Source organism: Schistocerca gregaria, chromosome X (assembly GCF_023897955.1).
Source record: "Schistocerca gregaria isolate iqSchGreg1 chromosome X, iqSchGreg1.2, whole genome shotgun sequence".
Classification (NCBI taxonomy): domain Eukaryota; kingdom Metazoa; phylum Arthropoda; class Insecta; order Orthoptera; family Acrididae; genus Schistocerca; species Schistocerca gregaria.
Genome location: NC_064931.1, coordinates 844798665 through 844812731, shown reverse-complemented (window position 1 = coordinate 844812731; position 14067 = coordinate 844798665). Strand labels below are relative to the sequence as shown.

Here is a 14067-nt window from a genome sequence, read left to right as displayed (position 1 = left end):
TAACTCATTTTCCATAGCAGATGATCTTATTTAGTTTCATTTTATGCTCAACAGATAGTCCATTCTACTGGTAATTGAAGTACTGGAGGGTCACATGGGTGGGTGGCTCTGTGTGTAAGGTAGATGAAGGCTGCACAGAACAGTCATGGTGGTGGATATCGGGATGCTCACGGTCATGACCGTAGGCACATGGCTTGAATCCTATCTGTGTGGTAGAAAGCAGAAAGTAATCGTGGAAGGACTGCATGGTGGCCAGGTATCTTCAGAATGGGGCTCCATTACTGCAGGAGTACCTCAAGGCTCAGTATTGGGCCCACTGCTCTTTCTAATATTTATAAATGACTTAGCACTATGTGCAGAATATGGGAAAATACTCATGTTTGCTGACGACACTAGTTTATCAGTTAATAAACTCTCAGGGAATGTGCCAAATGAGGCTGTAAATAAAGCTTTTGCAGATTTGACAAACTGGTTTGAAACCAATGGCCTTACAGTCAACCTAAAAAAGACAAATTACATTCACTTCTCTTCTAATACAAATGTTACTGATGAAATGAATCTAAAAATGGGTGAGCACGAAATTTTGAAGGTTGAGTCCTCCAAATTCTTGGGTCTGCATATAGATAGCAAAATGAAGTGGCACCACCATATTCACGATGTGTGCAAAAGGCTAAGCTCAGCAACGTTTGTCTCGAGAATAATTTCAGACACTAGGGAAATGAGCACAATAAAAACTGCATATTTTGGCTATTTTCACCAACTTATGGCTTATGATATAATATTTTGGGGAAATCAACCAATAGCAAAAAAAGTGTTACATGCACAGAAGCGAGCAATAAGAATTATGTGTGGAGTACATCCTAGGCACTCATGCAGGGATCTGTTTAGAGCTCTACAAATCCTGACAACACCTGCCCAATATATTTTTTCCCTGATGTGCTTTGTTTAAAAAAAATAGCAACTTATTGGCACCAAGATTTTTAATGCCCTCCCACCGCATATTAAAGAGCTGGTTGGAAACATGCCAAAGTTTAAAGAAAATCTGAATCAGTTCCTTTTAGATGAATCTTGTTACAGTATTGATGAATTTCTTAGCAAAAATGCATAGAATCTCTTGTTTGTGCTTAAACCTTACTGTGTGAACTTTACAATTGATTAATCATACTCTGTAAGTACAGTGTAACTTCATACAATACCCTAATTTATATATGACTGTATATTCTTTCAGATGTCCTGTATCTTAACTTATATGTAAGGGTATATGCTAAACTTCACAGTTTTTTTTTTTTTAATCTAATGCTAAGGTCAATGTATCTGTGCACAAAACAATAATCTGTAAAAACCTTGACTCGTTCTATATCCAGGTATATGTTCCCACATGGATCTATGGAACACTAAATAAATAAATAAATAAATAAATAAAAGTTTTAATGTTAAAACCTTTATTAACTCATATTATGTGCTCACAAGCAGTTTCGACAAATATCTCATGTGTTTCCACCTTTGTTTCTTTAACATTTTCATTATTAACCAGACATATTCCACTTGCAATGCTATGAGTATCATCATCTGCTTGCATTCTTTTTGCGGCATTTACAACTCCAGTACACATAGTTCCTCTTAGAATGAGTGATATTCCTTTCTCATTGCTTTAACCTCCAATATACATTACTAAGTTGCTTTGTCCAGTTCTACATTTCAATATACTGTAATATGAATGATGACACAAATTTGCAACCTGAACTACAATGTTCAGCTTCTCGCTTGTATGTGTATGTAGTGACTGAATACTGCAATGTCTTTTTCCGGACAGCATCAACTGGATCACATAATGAACAAGCGATATACCAGTGACAAATGAACTAAATTATTAAGCATTTATTCAATCAACTTATACATCATATTTATTTACATAGCAATTATTCCCAATTATACAACTCTGGATGTATTACACTTATTAAGACAGTAGTTTAAGGTCAAATTCATGAACATTAAGAATCAATTGAAAACCATTATGCTGGCTGTGCAACCACCCAGCTCTCCAGCATCCACCTTACTGTACCTGAAAAAAAAGTCTGTGAAGATGAAATACAAAACAACAATGGAAGTAACAAGATTAAATGATTTATTACCTACCAGATATAGCTTGTTTTTACTTGAAAACATTTCAATAGTTACAGTACAGTAACTAATCATTTACAACAGTGTGCATTTTGTCTACCCATACTAAAAGGGTTGAAGGTTAAAAGAACCCAAATAATATTAAGTTGAGATTTACCTGAATCTTCAATATTGAAATACCATTTTATTCAATAACCTTATAGCTTTCATAGAGATAAAACATGATGAGGATATTAGCTGGCAATAACTTCACAAAGGAATATACCGGGTGATCAAATAGTCAGTATAAATTTGAAAACTTAATAAACCACAGAATAATGTAGATGGATAGGTAAAAATTGACACACGTGCTTGGATTGACATGGAGTTTTATTAGAACAAAAAACATTTGGCCTCCCACGTCCCCAGACTTCAGTCCGTGCGATTATTGGCTTTGGGGTTACCTGAAGTCGCAAGTGTATCATGATCAACCAACATCTCTAGGGATGCTGAAAGACAACATCCGATGCCAATGCCTCACCATAACTCCGGACATGCTTTACAGTGCTGTTCACAACATTATTACTCGACTACAGCTATTGGTGAGGAATGATGGTGGACATATTGAGCATTTCCTGTAAAGAACGTCATCTTTGCTTTGTCTTACTTTGTTATGCTGGTTATTGCTATTCTGATCAGATGAAGTGCCATCTGTCAGACATTTTTTTTTAGCTTTTGTATTTTTTTGGTTCTAATAAAACCTCATGTCATTCCAAGCATGTGTGTCAATTTGTACCTATGTATCTACATTATTCCGTGATTTATTCAGCTTTCAAATTTATACTGACTTTTTGATCACCCTGAACGTACTTTATATGCTCCTAGTTTTACTTCTTTATCCATCCAGTAGTATTTATTATTCACCAGTTGAAATGGTATTCATTTCAAAGCTCCATCTTCAGACACTACTATGCATGAATCAATGTACATCTGTGTCAACGTTCAGGCCGGTCATACTGGATTACCGTTGCTGACCCACCATGAAACTGTGCAAATTTAGCAATGTGTGATGATCCATAACGAAATTCAGTGAAAAATTATTCAGTGGCATACGTAAATCAATTCAATTATTGACGGAAGCGGAAAAAGTAGGCAGTAACAAGTATGAAATTCTACAAGAGTTTCATATCGACATCCACAGGGTGCCGGTACAGAAGAAAGGTAGCAATAAAACGTATTGGGGGGTGCGAGAATTTCTTAAAATTCCTTTACTGATAGTCTATCTGCCTCCATCGAGATTAGAACCGAAAACAAACCAGACACCTTTCACTACGCTAGCAGACAACCCAGGCAAAAAGCCCTCTATTATTACCCCAGATATGAATAAGTTGGCAATTTCACAATAAAATGGCAAAATGATATGCGGTTTCTGTTGCATAGAGCTTTCTCGACTCAAAAACATGAATAGTCTACCTTTATGTCACCACTTATGTGACAATCATTCGGGATGTTTATCAAAATAACAAAAAACTGTTATTATGGAGTAAATTTTTTAGGATAATTTTGTATCGCCCCAGGAAAAAAAACTGTGATGTAGCTGCCAAACATATTCTACAATGTTTCTAATTCTCCATTAGATGTGACACAGCCAGAAAACGTTCATTAGCCGAAGTGTCCTTAAGTTAGCTAGCAACGGTAATACTCGCACATGTAAATAGTGGGGGGCATTAATAGTGGGATCTGAGTTACCACCTATATAGGCAAATAGATTTTATTTGCATTTTTGGAAACGTGATTTGGCTCTGCAACTGGAACATTTCGAATAAAGAGTAGGGTAAATTATTATGCAGCCCTCATCTTCTGTAACTGTGATAGCCATTTTCGTTGTTAGGATTTCGTCACGTAAATCGGTAAAAATGGAACCCTACTAGTCTCACTTTCTTGACCATCTATATGTATACCCAACCCTTAAAACCTGTTTACCTCGAGTAAGGGTGGACATAATAAGCGGAAATGTATTGCACTTCCTGCAATATACGGTCCCTTGGTGGTGAAAAAAAGGGAGTTATGTCAATGCAATCTAAACATACGGCCATTTATATAAAGAAAATTTACTCAAAAGGTCAAAAAATAGCTCTAAGAACTGTGCTACCAAACTGCTTAGGTCAGCAGTCCCCTTGATCTAGAACTAGTTCAACCTAACAAATATCCATGCCCGGGGAAGGATTCGAACTGACGGCGCAAGGAGCCGCGCGGTCCGCGATATGACGCCGTTGAGCGCTCGGCTAACCCGCACCGGCAAACTGTTAATATCATCTGGTGTTACTAAAAAGTTATTCAGTTCTGTTGACTGATTTTCTGTGCAGTGCATATTTAATGTTATGGATGAGGAAGGACGCCTAATTCATTTCCCCTTGTATTTATTCATGATGTTAGATTCGCAATCTGAGCATACGTACTATCCAGAACCACGCTTTAGATCCAATTAATAGTAACAGACACGCGAATACAACAGATTGGCTTATACTTGAGGTATTTCGTTTCCTACAAAGTGGTGGCAGACGGTGCTGTGGAGTCGCGAGTTTCTCCAGCGCTAACTATCTCAGCACATCAGCTGAGCGAACTTGCATAGTATGTTGGTAGCACTTCATCGCCTTGCCTGTTATGCTGTGTAGCAGACTTTAAAGCTGTGCGGATCAGCATAACGAAAAGGCGAAGGGTCTCGCTCGTTTTGGCCACGACTGTACATAAGTATTCTGTTTGGTGTTTAAATATGCGTTATTCTGCATCTTTTGTATTGTAGTCATCTTTTTGAGGTTATCAGGTAATGTGGCTCCTCAGTTATGTAGAAAACCACACACACGCAAACAATCTCCACATTGTTTGTTCGTGTAACATCACATAAAATACATACGTAAATACTGCACTTATTATGAGAATAAATTCTTGAAACACATTTTGCTCAGCATGAATAAAATATGTAACCGGCGCTGTGTTTAAACTAAAAACATTTGATCAAGTGAATGGCGTTGTCACTAGTGCTCCAAGTGGCCATATGCCGAAACAAGCTAAAAATGGCTCGACAAAGGCATCACAATGATCACAACAATCACGAAACTATGTTTGTGCAGTAAAGACAGTTTGGAAATGGTTGTGACTGGTCATGATACCTTCATTCGAACGAACCTAGTTACTCACATCAGCCACCATGCCAAGTAGAGCTTGGCAGTGGCGGGAGATACAGTACAAATTGTTCCAACTTTTACACATTTACCTGTTCAGATCCATTGAGTAGAGTGCCCTGGTGTCAAGAAACATAATCACATAAAATTTGTAGACACTGCTGAATGGCCAACATCATGCCAGCGTCATTTTTTCTCCACAAACATTTTTTCGTAATGCCTAAATCACAGGAAAATTATAGATACTTTGATGCAAAATCAGGTGCAAATTAACATTGTGGGCATAGGAAATTTGACAGGACTGACCAAAAATGTCAAACGATGGGGAACCGTCAATTGCGCGAATGTTAAAGTGGGGTTATACTGTATGTTCATTGATCAGTGCAGTCGTGGATTATGTGAAGGAGGTGAGTGGAGGTTCCATTTTCTGTAAGCAGTTCAAATGTGGTGTGGATGTAGGAAAAGGGGAGGAACCATCAAACATGTGATAATGGTTGTTCTGGCACATTTATTACGATGTGGTCACAAGTTACAACATGGGTTCTATATGGTCTCCTCACTCAGCAACATGGCTGCATACATAACAAAGCATCATGAACATTTGCTCACAGCATATCCAGTACCATCGGAGTGATATGTCAAGAGTCTGGACACACACCTAAAGACACAATCTCTCAGGTCCCCCCCCCCCCCCCCCCCAAACCCAACCAGAAGTTACCTGGATTTAGGTCAGGGTGGTCTGAAAGGCTCCACATCTTGAAAGTGTCTAGAGATGAAGAAGACGTTTTCAAAGGTTTCTTGAAGCAAATATTTTACCTGGCAAGTAACATGTTGAGTCACCCCATCTTGCAAGAGAACAGTAGTGTGGACACAGTCACACTCTTACAAAACTAGAATCATGTGTTGCAAAAGGAGGTCCTTATAATATGCAGATGTTACAGTACATCTAACAGGCCTGTGAAGTGTCATCATATTGAAGAGAAAGTGTACGTTGCTGCACAACATGAGGAGGAGTAAGGCCTCATATGCGGCAGTCCTATGCGTTCATGGCAACATGCAGAGTAAAATGTGCCTCGGCATCCCAAGATAGCCACATGTCATTTATTTCTACATGTGTCAGAAAATGAAGGGCAAAGTCATGGCATTGTAGTCTATCTTGGAGCTTAATTTGGTTCACATTCTGAATCTTATATGGATACCAGTGTAAAATACACCACAAAATCTTTTGAACCATTGACCAGTGGAGCAGGAGACAGACAATTTCTGTGACACAGCTCAACCACTGGCTGCAGAATTTGAAGCATTTGCTGCATCGTCAGATACAGCTACAGCAACTTCTTCCACGACTGCTATGGGAATGGGCTACCTCCCTCTCCCTGCTGCACGACATAATTCACCTGTTTCTTCAAATTTCTTGATCATATTCTTCGGAGCATTTGCTGACAAGAGGTATCTTCGCAACTCTTTCTGTCAGTAATATTCCTACAATGCAGCACTGATATTGCTGCTGATTTCATAAAACAACTTTGCCATCAGTGTAAGGTCTTCCTCCTCAGTAGCCATTTTACACAGACAGTCGCTTCAAAAATGAAATCAACATGCATTGCCAAGCAACAAACAGCTTACTGACATCAAAACAGGAAACATTTGACATTCTGAATGCTAACAGCACCATATTTTCAACTGGTGGCAGAAAGTGGAACTATTATTTTTTCAGCATACTCCACCATAACATAGTGCAGCACTGTGCTAATGATATTAAATCAGTTGTTAAACCATCAAAACAAAGATAAAAAAGAAACTTTATGTGGGAATTTCTACCTAACTTCTTGTATCTACATCTGTGTGAGTACTGATCACTACTCAACAAATGGAGGCAAAACTGAGCAGCGAACATAAAAATACAAGGAGAAGGTGAATGGTTCTTGTTCTGGCAGTGAAATACTATGTATTTTGGTTTAAAAATGTAACTATATTTGCGTTCACTCTCCAGTTAGGTCAATTTTACTAGGTAACATTTAGTTAGCATAAATACACAAAGCAGTTTTCTGGTAGTTTCTTGTTAATATTGAGTATAGAGCAAGTTTCTCCGTGATTCTTTTTATATATTTTTTATGATAACCTTGACTCATTCCACATCCCGAAAGGGTCTCCTCCTACATGGGCGCTACAGCAGCTGAACGATGGAATGAATGAATGAATGAATGAATGAATGAAGTAAATTAGTAATTTTAATACAACAAAAATGTAAGTGAAGCATGGAAATTGAAATGCAAAACATTTGATTGATTCGTCATATATGTAACTAGTGTCACTTCATGTGTGTAGTTAATTCAGGCTTAACAAAAAATATTTTGAAACACTGTTCAATTTCTCTGATTCATTGCACACCCCAGAAGACTCTTTCAAATGGCAGAATCTTTCTGATTGTTCATATGCATGCAAAATGATGTTAAGATTGTGTTTTATACTTGGATATGTGGTTGCCCTTTATACAGATAAAAACCTGGTCACATAGCATTAAAGTATTGATTCTGGTATACAATGCCAAAGGAAGCTTAGTAGATTTAAAATACACTATGTTTAGAAATGAATAGCTAGTGACTACCAAAATGTTAAAGAAAACCACAAAACATGACAAATGAAAGTGGAGTTAACAATACCAGAGAAGGAAAGCTGCTACTCACCATATAGCAGATATGCTGAGTCATGATAGGCACAATAAAAAGATTCACACAATCAAAGCTTTTGGCCATTAAGGCCTTTGTCAGCAGTAGACACCACATACACACACGCACTCACACAAACACAACTTGCACACATGTCTGCAGTCTGAGAGAGCTGAAACTACAAGTGGAGTTAACTGAGATAAATCTTCTCTATTCATAGCGCCAGTAAGTTTGTCAGTTTTGTATTTAAAAAATAGAAATGAATACTATAGAATATTTACCTGCGTTACTCGACCTCAAATGCTTTTGACAGTTTCTCAAGGTCCCTGAAAGAAAACAGTTGCAAGAGTTTTATAAAGAATATTAAATAACTTTATGAACCTTATCAAACTATTCTCAAAAGTCATTGTCATTTACTCACTATGAAATTGTGAACAAAAAAATTTTGTAGTATAAATGACCTGGAACCATAAATCTAAAAGGTAAAAGTTGTAAATCAATACAGAAACACTATAATACGAGTATCAGTAATTTATTTGTGCAAGGATTTAACTAAAATGGTAATTTATTAGCACAAAGTATTAAGCAGTATAAGATTCTGATATACACTTACTGTTACACCTTACTGACTACAAATACTGTGAAACAAATTTAAGCACTAAAAATTACTGTGACATAGATAGAGAAAATGTTAAGGTATAACAAGATGCACAACACTGACCCCGAAAATGTTTTGAGAAAGTTATGCAGCAATGCAAATGCCAAGGGTGATTGTAGTATATTTCGAAGTCTAAGTTCAATCCATAATTTGGTAGTCTATCGCCTGGCAATGTGCCAGTTGTTGCCATCTTTCCTTCCAATTATGAGGAACACGCTGAAAAGTAATGCCTCTGATTTTTTTACATGAAGCCCTTAAAGCTTTTCAAGTAAAACATTATTAACATTCCACATCTTTATTCCTTATGCCCACATATTTGCAACCCTCTGCTACCAGAGGGATCCCAACTGCATTGTGTAACACGTTGGTGTGTAACTTAACTATGACATTTTGTGAGAAGCAGCATGCTGCAATAGTGTTTCAAATTCAAATAGTTCATCCACACAATGGGAAACCTTCTCCTTCAGCATGGCAATGTCAGACCACACATGAATGCACCAATGTCGGTAACAATCCAATGCTTTGGATTCACTGTCATCTATCATTGTGCGTCCAGTCCTGACTTGGCCCCATCTGATTTTCAACGGATTCCAAAACTTAAAAAACAGCTTCAAGTATTTCACTTTAAAAATCATGAAGTGGTGTAAGCAGAGGTGAGGTTATGGCTGTGTTAACAAAGCCAAACGTTCTAGACTGACAGTATCAACAAATTAGTCTCTCACTGTGAGAAATCAGTTATTAACATGTTATTAACATTCTTCATCTTTAGTCTTCATATCTACGTATTTATTTCTTAAGAGTTCTCACACAAAAATTCATTACTTTTCAGCATGCCCTCATATTTGAGTAGAATATGATGAGCACATGTACAAAATTTAGGGGAATACTTGAAACAACTCCTATAGGGCTAGCAGTAAAAACTGATGATGTATGTGTAGTGAAAATATTGTCAAAATTTGCACAAACTTACAAGTAGTGTAGTCTGTACAAAAATTACACAGTCATCCCCCTCCTACACACACACACACACACACACACACACACACACACACACACACACACAGGTCTTGTCCATGGCAGTCAACTTGCACGAATAATTGGTCACAAGCCAGTCAGTATAGAATACAGGTTTAATGTTCAAGCTAAAGAATAAAAACATTTAATAATACTGAAAGTAAAATAAAAATAAAAGCACTGAAAGACTGAAGAGGTCATGGATCAGCCAATTCATGGATCAGTCAATTCATGGCTAATGGGTGGCAAGCCAGCTACTTCAGTCTTTTCACAGGTTTCAGCTGAGGTGTAAAAACCACAGATGAAGTGAAAGCAAAAAAAGGAAGTTCCACCCATCTGGCAATCCCTCATTCACTGCAGAATAGTGGTTGAATATTCACATCACAGTATTGTAAAAAATGAGAATAGTGACGAGCACTGAATGAATGTATACATACCACTCTTCCAAATAAAACTCAAAACTATATCCTCCACTTGAATTTCATAAGCTACCATTAGAGACAAGAAGTTGTGAAGCTTCAGTGTTTGGCTCAAAGCAGCCAAGTTAGTGCATTCTAACAGGACACGGGTCACCGATGGAGGGGTGTTGAAACAAAACTGAGGTGGATCCTCTCACCTGAGGATATGACCACGAGTTTGGGAGATATGGGCCAGCAAAAGATAGTAGATTCAGATTGAGAAGGGAAAAGAGAAGATTGCCACACAGTTGAGAACCTTTTATGGTACACTGCCTAATTGTGGCAGCCACAGTGAGAAATTCCTTGTTTCAAGCGTACAAATGCTGAAGGCTTACTGTCATCCACAAGTTGGATCCTTGTATTCTCATCTCCAAGAACTCCATCTCAGTAGCTTCCTTTGTTAACTGGTCCGCAAGATTGTTTCCCAGAATTCCTACACATTTTGGAGTCCAGAGGAATGCAATGGAGCTCCCAGTATCATAGAGGCAAGAAAAAGAGACTGTGTACGGTCAAAATCCATTTGTTCTGAGGATGGCATTCACTTATGGCCTGCATGTTGCTTAGAGAGTCACAAGTGGTTAGGAAATTGACGCAGATGTGAGTGCAAATATCATGGAAGGCTTAGATATCTACATCTACATCTACATCCATACTCCGCAAGCCACCTGACAGTGTGTGGCGGAGGGTAGGCCATGAATTCTGCTGTAAAAACACTACTGTAGTTAGTGTTATTCATGGCCCCTGGATGTGTGAAGGCATGGCCGACATTATCATTGACATCTGGCCCATCACTCTAGGTGAGTGCTGAACCAAGAAATTCAGCAAAAACTGAAAGAGACAAACATCAAAATGCAGATGGTCTATCATTTACTTTGATCCAATAGAAGGTTCGGTTGGATCTCTGGATGAAGCATGCACATGGGAGGTTTGGTCAAGGTAACGTGAAAAGAGGCAACATGAAATAGCTGATTCCTTATCGACACAATGTTTCATTAAACTTTATTATTCACTATACAACTTAATGATTGTTGATGACAACAGTATATTTAGTTTTTATAATGAAAAAATTTTATTTAAAGTAATATTCATGAGTTACTAAACCTGCAAACCATGTGCACATCATATTACAAGAAGCTAAAAACTCTTTGTTTCAAGGTTGACCTAGCTCATTTAAAAGCTATCATTATCCACTTTTCAACAATTTTTTCCCCAGAAACTTTAGTATTCATGAGCTACAAATATTCAAAATTTTCATGTTCAAGGATTTTCCAACCATAACACTTCATTCTTTCCAAAATCCAGTGCCATAGTCTTGTAGCCCTGATCTTAAACAATCTGTTAGTTTGTTAATTAATCCAATTCAAGACTTCACTTTCTAGGAACTTTTTGGTAAACTTTGGCATCCCTGTAAACATTAAAACTGATCTCCCTTCTCTCCCAGAAGATAGTACCTGCAATTTTTCCATTTTCTACAAATACTGCTATTAGGTAAGCAAATTTACTTCACTACCTATTGTATCACTGTCCCTTTTATTATTCCTGTCTTAGGTTAATTTCTAAAATGGAGCAGCTTAGTACTGTACCAGTTTGTAGTTTCTGTAATACATGCATCTACAAACAGGCGATGCACTGAAAGCCTTAACCCTTTGGGTATCAATGGTTTCTGCCTGAAACCATCATTTTCATTAATTTTTTTATAAGCACCAGTGCCTTTCACATAAAACCAATGATGCTATTGCAAGAGATAGATATCTAGTGGTACACTGACGTACTTTTATGAAATGTCCGCCACACACCGTCAGGTGGCTTGCGGAGTATGGATATGGATGTAGATGTAGATGTAGATGTAGATGTAGTGCATCGCAGCAGTCTCTTACAGCATTAAAGGCATCAGTCAGCATGGAGCTTGTGCTACATGATTGTAGAAGATTGAGAAATGTTCTTTTTTTAAATAGTTACCATAGTGAGGAGATCACTGACAGTGAAAGTAAGTACACCTAAAATTACTGTGATATAAATTTATGAGTGGTTTTGAAATGTAAGCACTGGAGTGGTATGTACTTTCGGTATAAATTCAATTTTATGTCCATTTTTGCTTATTATTGAGGATTATAATTTGTTTTGGGCATTACAAGTTCATGGAAGTTTTGAGGTGTGAATTGTGCCTAGGAGAAATGTGAAACTGCTTTCAAATATATCTCAGGAAACGATGGAGGCTGAAAACTGTATGTTCCAGTACTTCCAAAGTGGAAACACCTTCTTAAAACAACTGATTATTTACTTTTTGGCACTTTCTTCATGTATTCGTTGTTTACTCTGATGAGGAAGTTGAATTTCGTGAAAGAGCTTGCTGGCCCATTGCAAAGATACAGATGTCCTGCAGTTTTCAGATGTGTTCACCAAACTAAACCATTTGTTAATACATTTGAAGAACAATGCAAACTAAATTCTACAGTGTACATTACATCAGTTAATAATAGTTCATTATCATCAGTAACCACAAGAAGGAGACAAAGCAGACATTCTGCAAGACTTATGAGGCAGAGGCACGAGGACTAGGCTGGTAATTTACAATAGGACTAGAGTTTTGTACAGATGCAAGAGAGTGCAGTGGTCGACTCCCCAAAAGGGGTAACTGAGGCAGCAGCACATACCAAACAGTGGAGTGTGTTAAGTTTCAACTGGCATTTCTCTTTTAATCTGACAAATAAAAGTCCCAAAAACTGGAATTAATATGACTCTACCACATTAAGCAGTTCATCATCACAAAGATAAAGTTCTGGACGTGGGTGAACAGTTCTGTGTCATCAGAGGTACATAACAATGTTTTTACAGTGGAAAACTGGAAGTCATGGGAGAGAGCCCAGGCTTGCACTCTCTTGATGGCACTGTGCAACTAGCAGTCAGCAACATTAATGGTTGAAGAACTGTACTAAATACAACACTCATTCACATACCGGGAGAGAGAGAACATTGGCTTCACAGCCTTTGCAAGCCCATTAAACATTAACAGAAAAAGGGTCACACTCAGCATGGACCCCTGTGACACTCCATTCTCCTGTATATGAAGGATACTATAGCATGACACAATGCATACGTGAAACAAGCAGAGAGAGAAAATTCTGGATAAATGTCAGGAGGTGGTCTCTAAAACCCCACTCTCATGTGGTAAGGAGTGGTAATGTCATGGGATGACATATGCCTTCCTCATGTCAAAGAAAACAGAAGTGAAGTGTTGGCAGTGGGCTAAAGGTCTCCTAATAGAATAAAGTGGTCAGTTGTGGATCAGTCATCCCTAAATCTACAGTGCCTGTTGGATGAAAGCTCTTCACCTCACGAGTGCAACATAGTTGTCGATTCACAATTATGCAGACCATTAGTGAGGCTGCTGATGGACTTATAGCTGTCTATTTTGTAGGAGTTTTACCTTGTCTCAAAACTGCGACAACTGAGGTGCATTTTTCCGAAACTGAACAAGAGCAAAAAAGTAAATTTTGCAGGAAACACATGTTTTAAATATCATACTGAAATATTAGCTACATAAACGAGATAATTTAACACAGTTTCTTGTAGACACACTTGCAATTGAGTGGTTAACCTTTCTAAATTTTTCATTGTTTATTTTAGAATGGAGGGTCAAAGTTTCCAAGTTTTTTTTGAAAGTTGATAAATACAAAGATGGAAGTTAAAAATTTTTGTAATACACACATTCAAATTGATGTTTTCCATTCCTTTTCTCTCTATTATTACAAAGTTACTTTACTGTTCATTTTGCACAGAAACTGAATAATCTGCAACAACATAGCACTTTACTATCATACTTTTGCATAAATGTTTGATAATCAGAACTGCATGATAGCCTCAAACACTACTGAAACACTGCACAAAATACTGGCAACAAAAATACTAACCTGGAAATCTACTGATTAATTTCAACAGTGTTCTTACAAAAATCTTCTACACCTTCTGGTATATTAAAATGCCTA

The 14067-nt window shown here is 37.5% G+C and overlaps 1 protein-coding gene across 4 annotated transcripts in view; it reads right to left on the bottom strand.

Annotated features, from left to right (window-relative positions):
* Positions 1-1863: 1863 nt before the first annotated feature.
* LOC126297703 (peroxisomal targeting signal 1 receptor-like) overlaps positions 1864-14067 on the bottom strand; it is a 239420-nt gene continuing 227216 nt past the window's right edge. For 2 of the 4 annotated variants that reach the window (XM_049988832.1, XM_049988829.1), the window contains exons 14-15: positions 8233-8277; positions 1864-2062 (exon numbers count right to left, since the gene is read on the bottom strand). In XM_049988832.1, the coding sequence (XP_049844789.1) occupies positions 8238-8277 (40 nt within the window). In that variant the 3' untranslated portion in view covers positions 1864-2062; positions 8233-8237. Of the gene's footprint in view, positions 2076-8232; positions 8278-14067 lie in introns of all 4 variants that reach the window. The other 2 variants (XM_049988830.1, XM_049988831.1) reach the window with 1 other exon arrangement.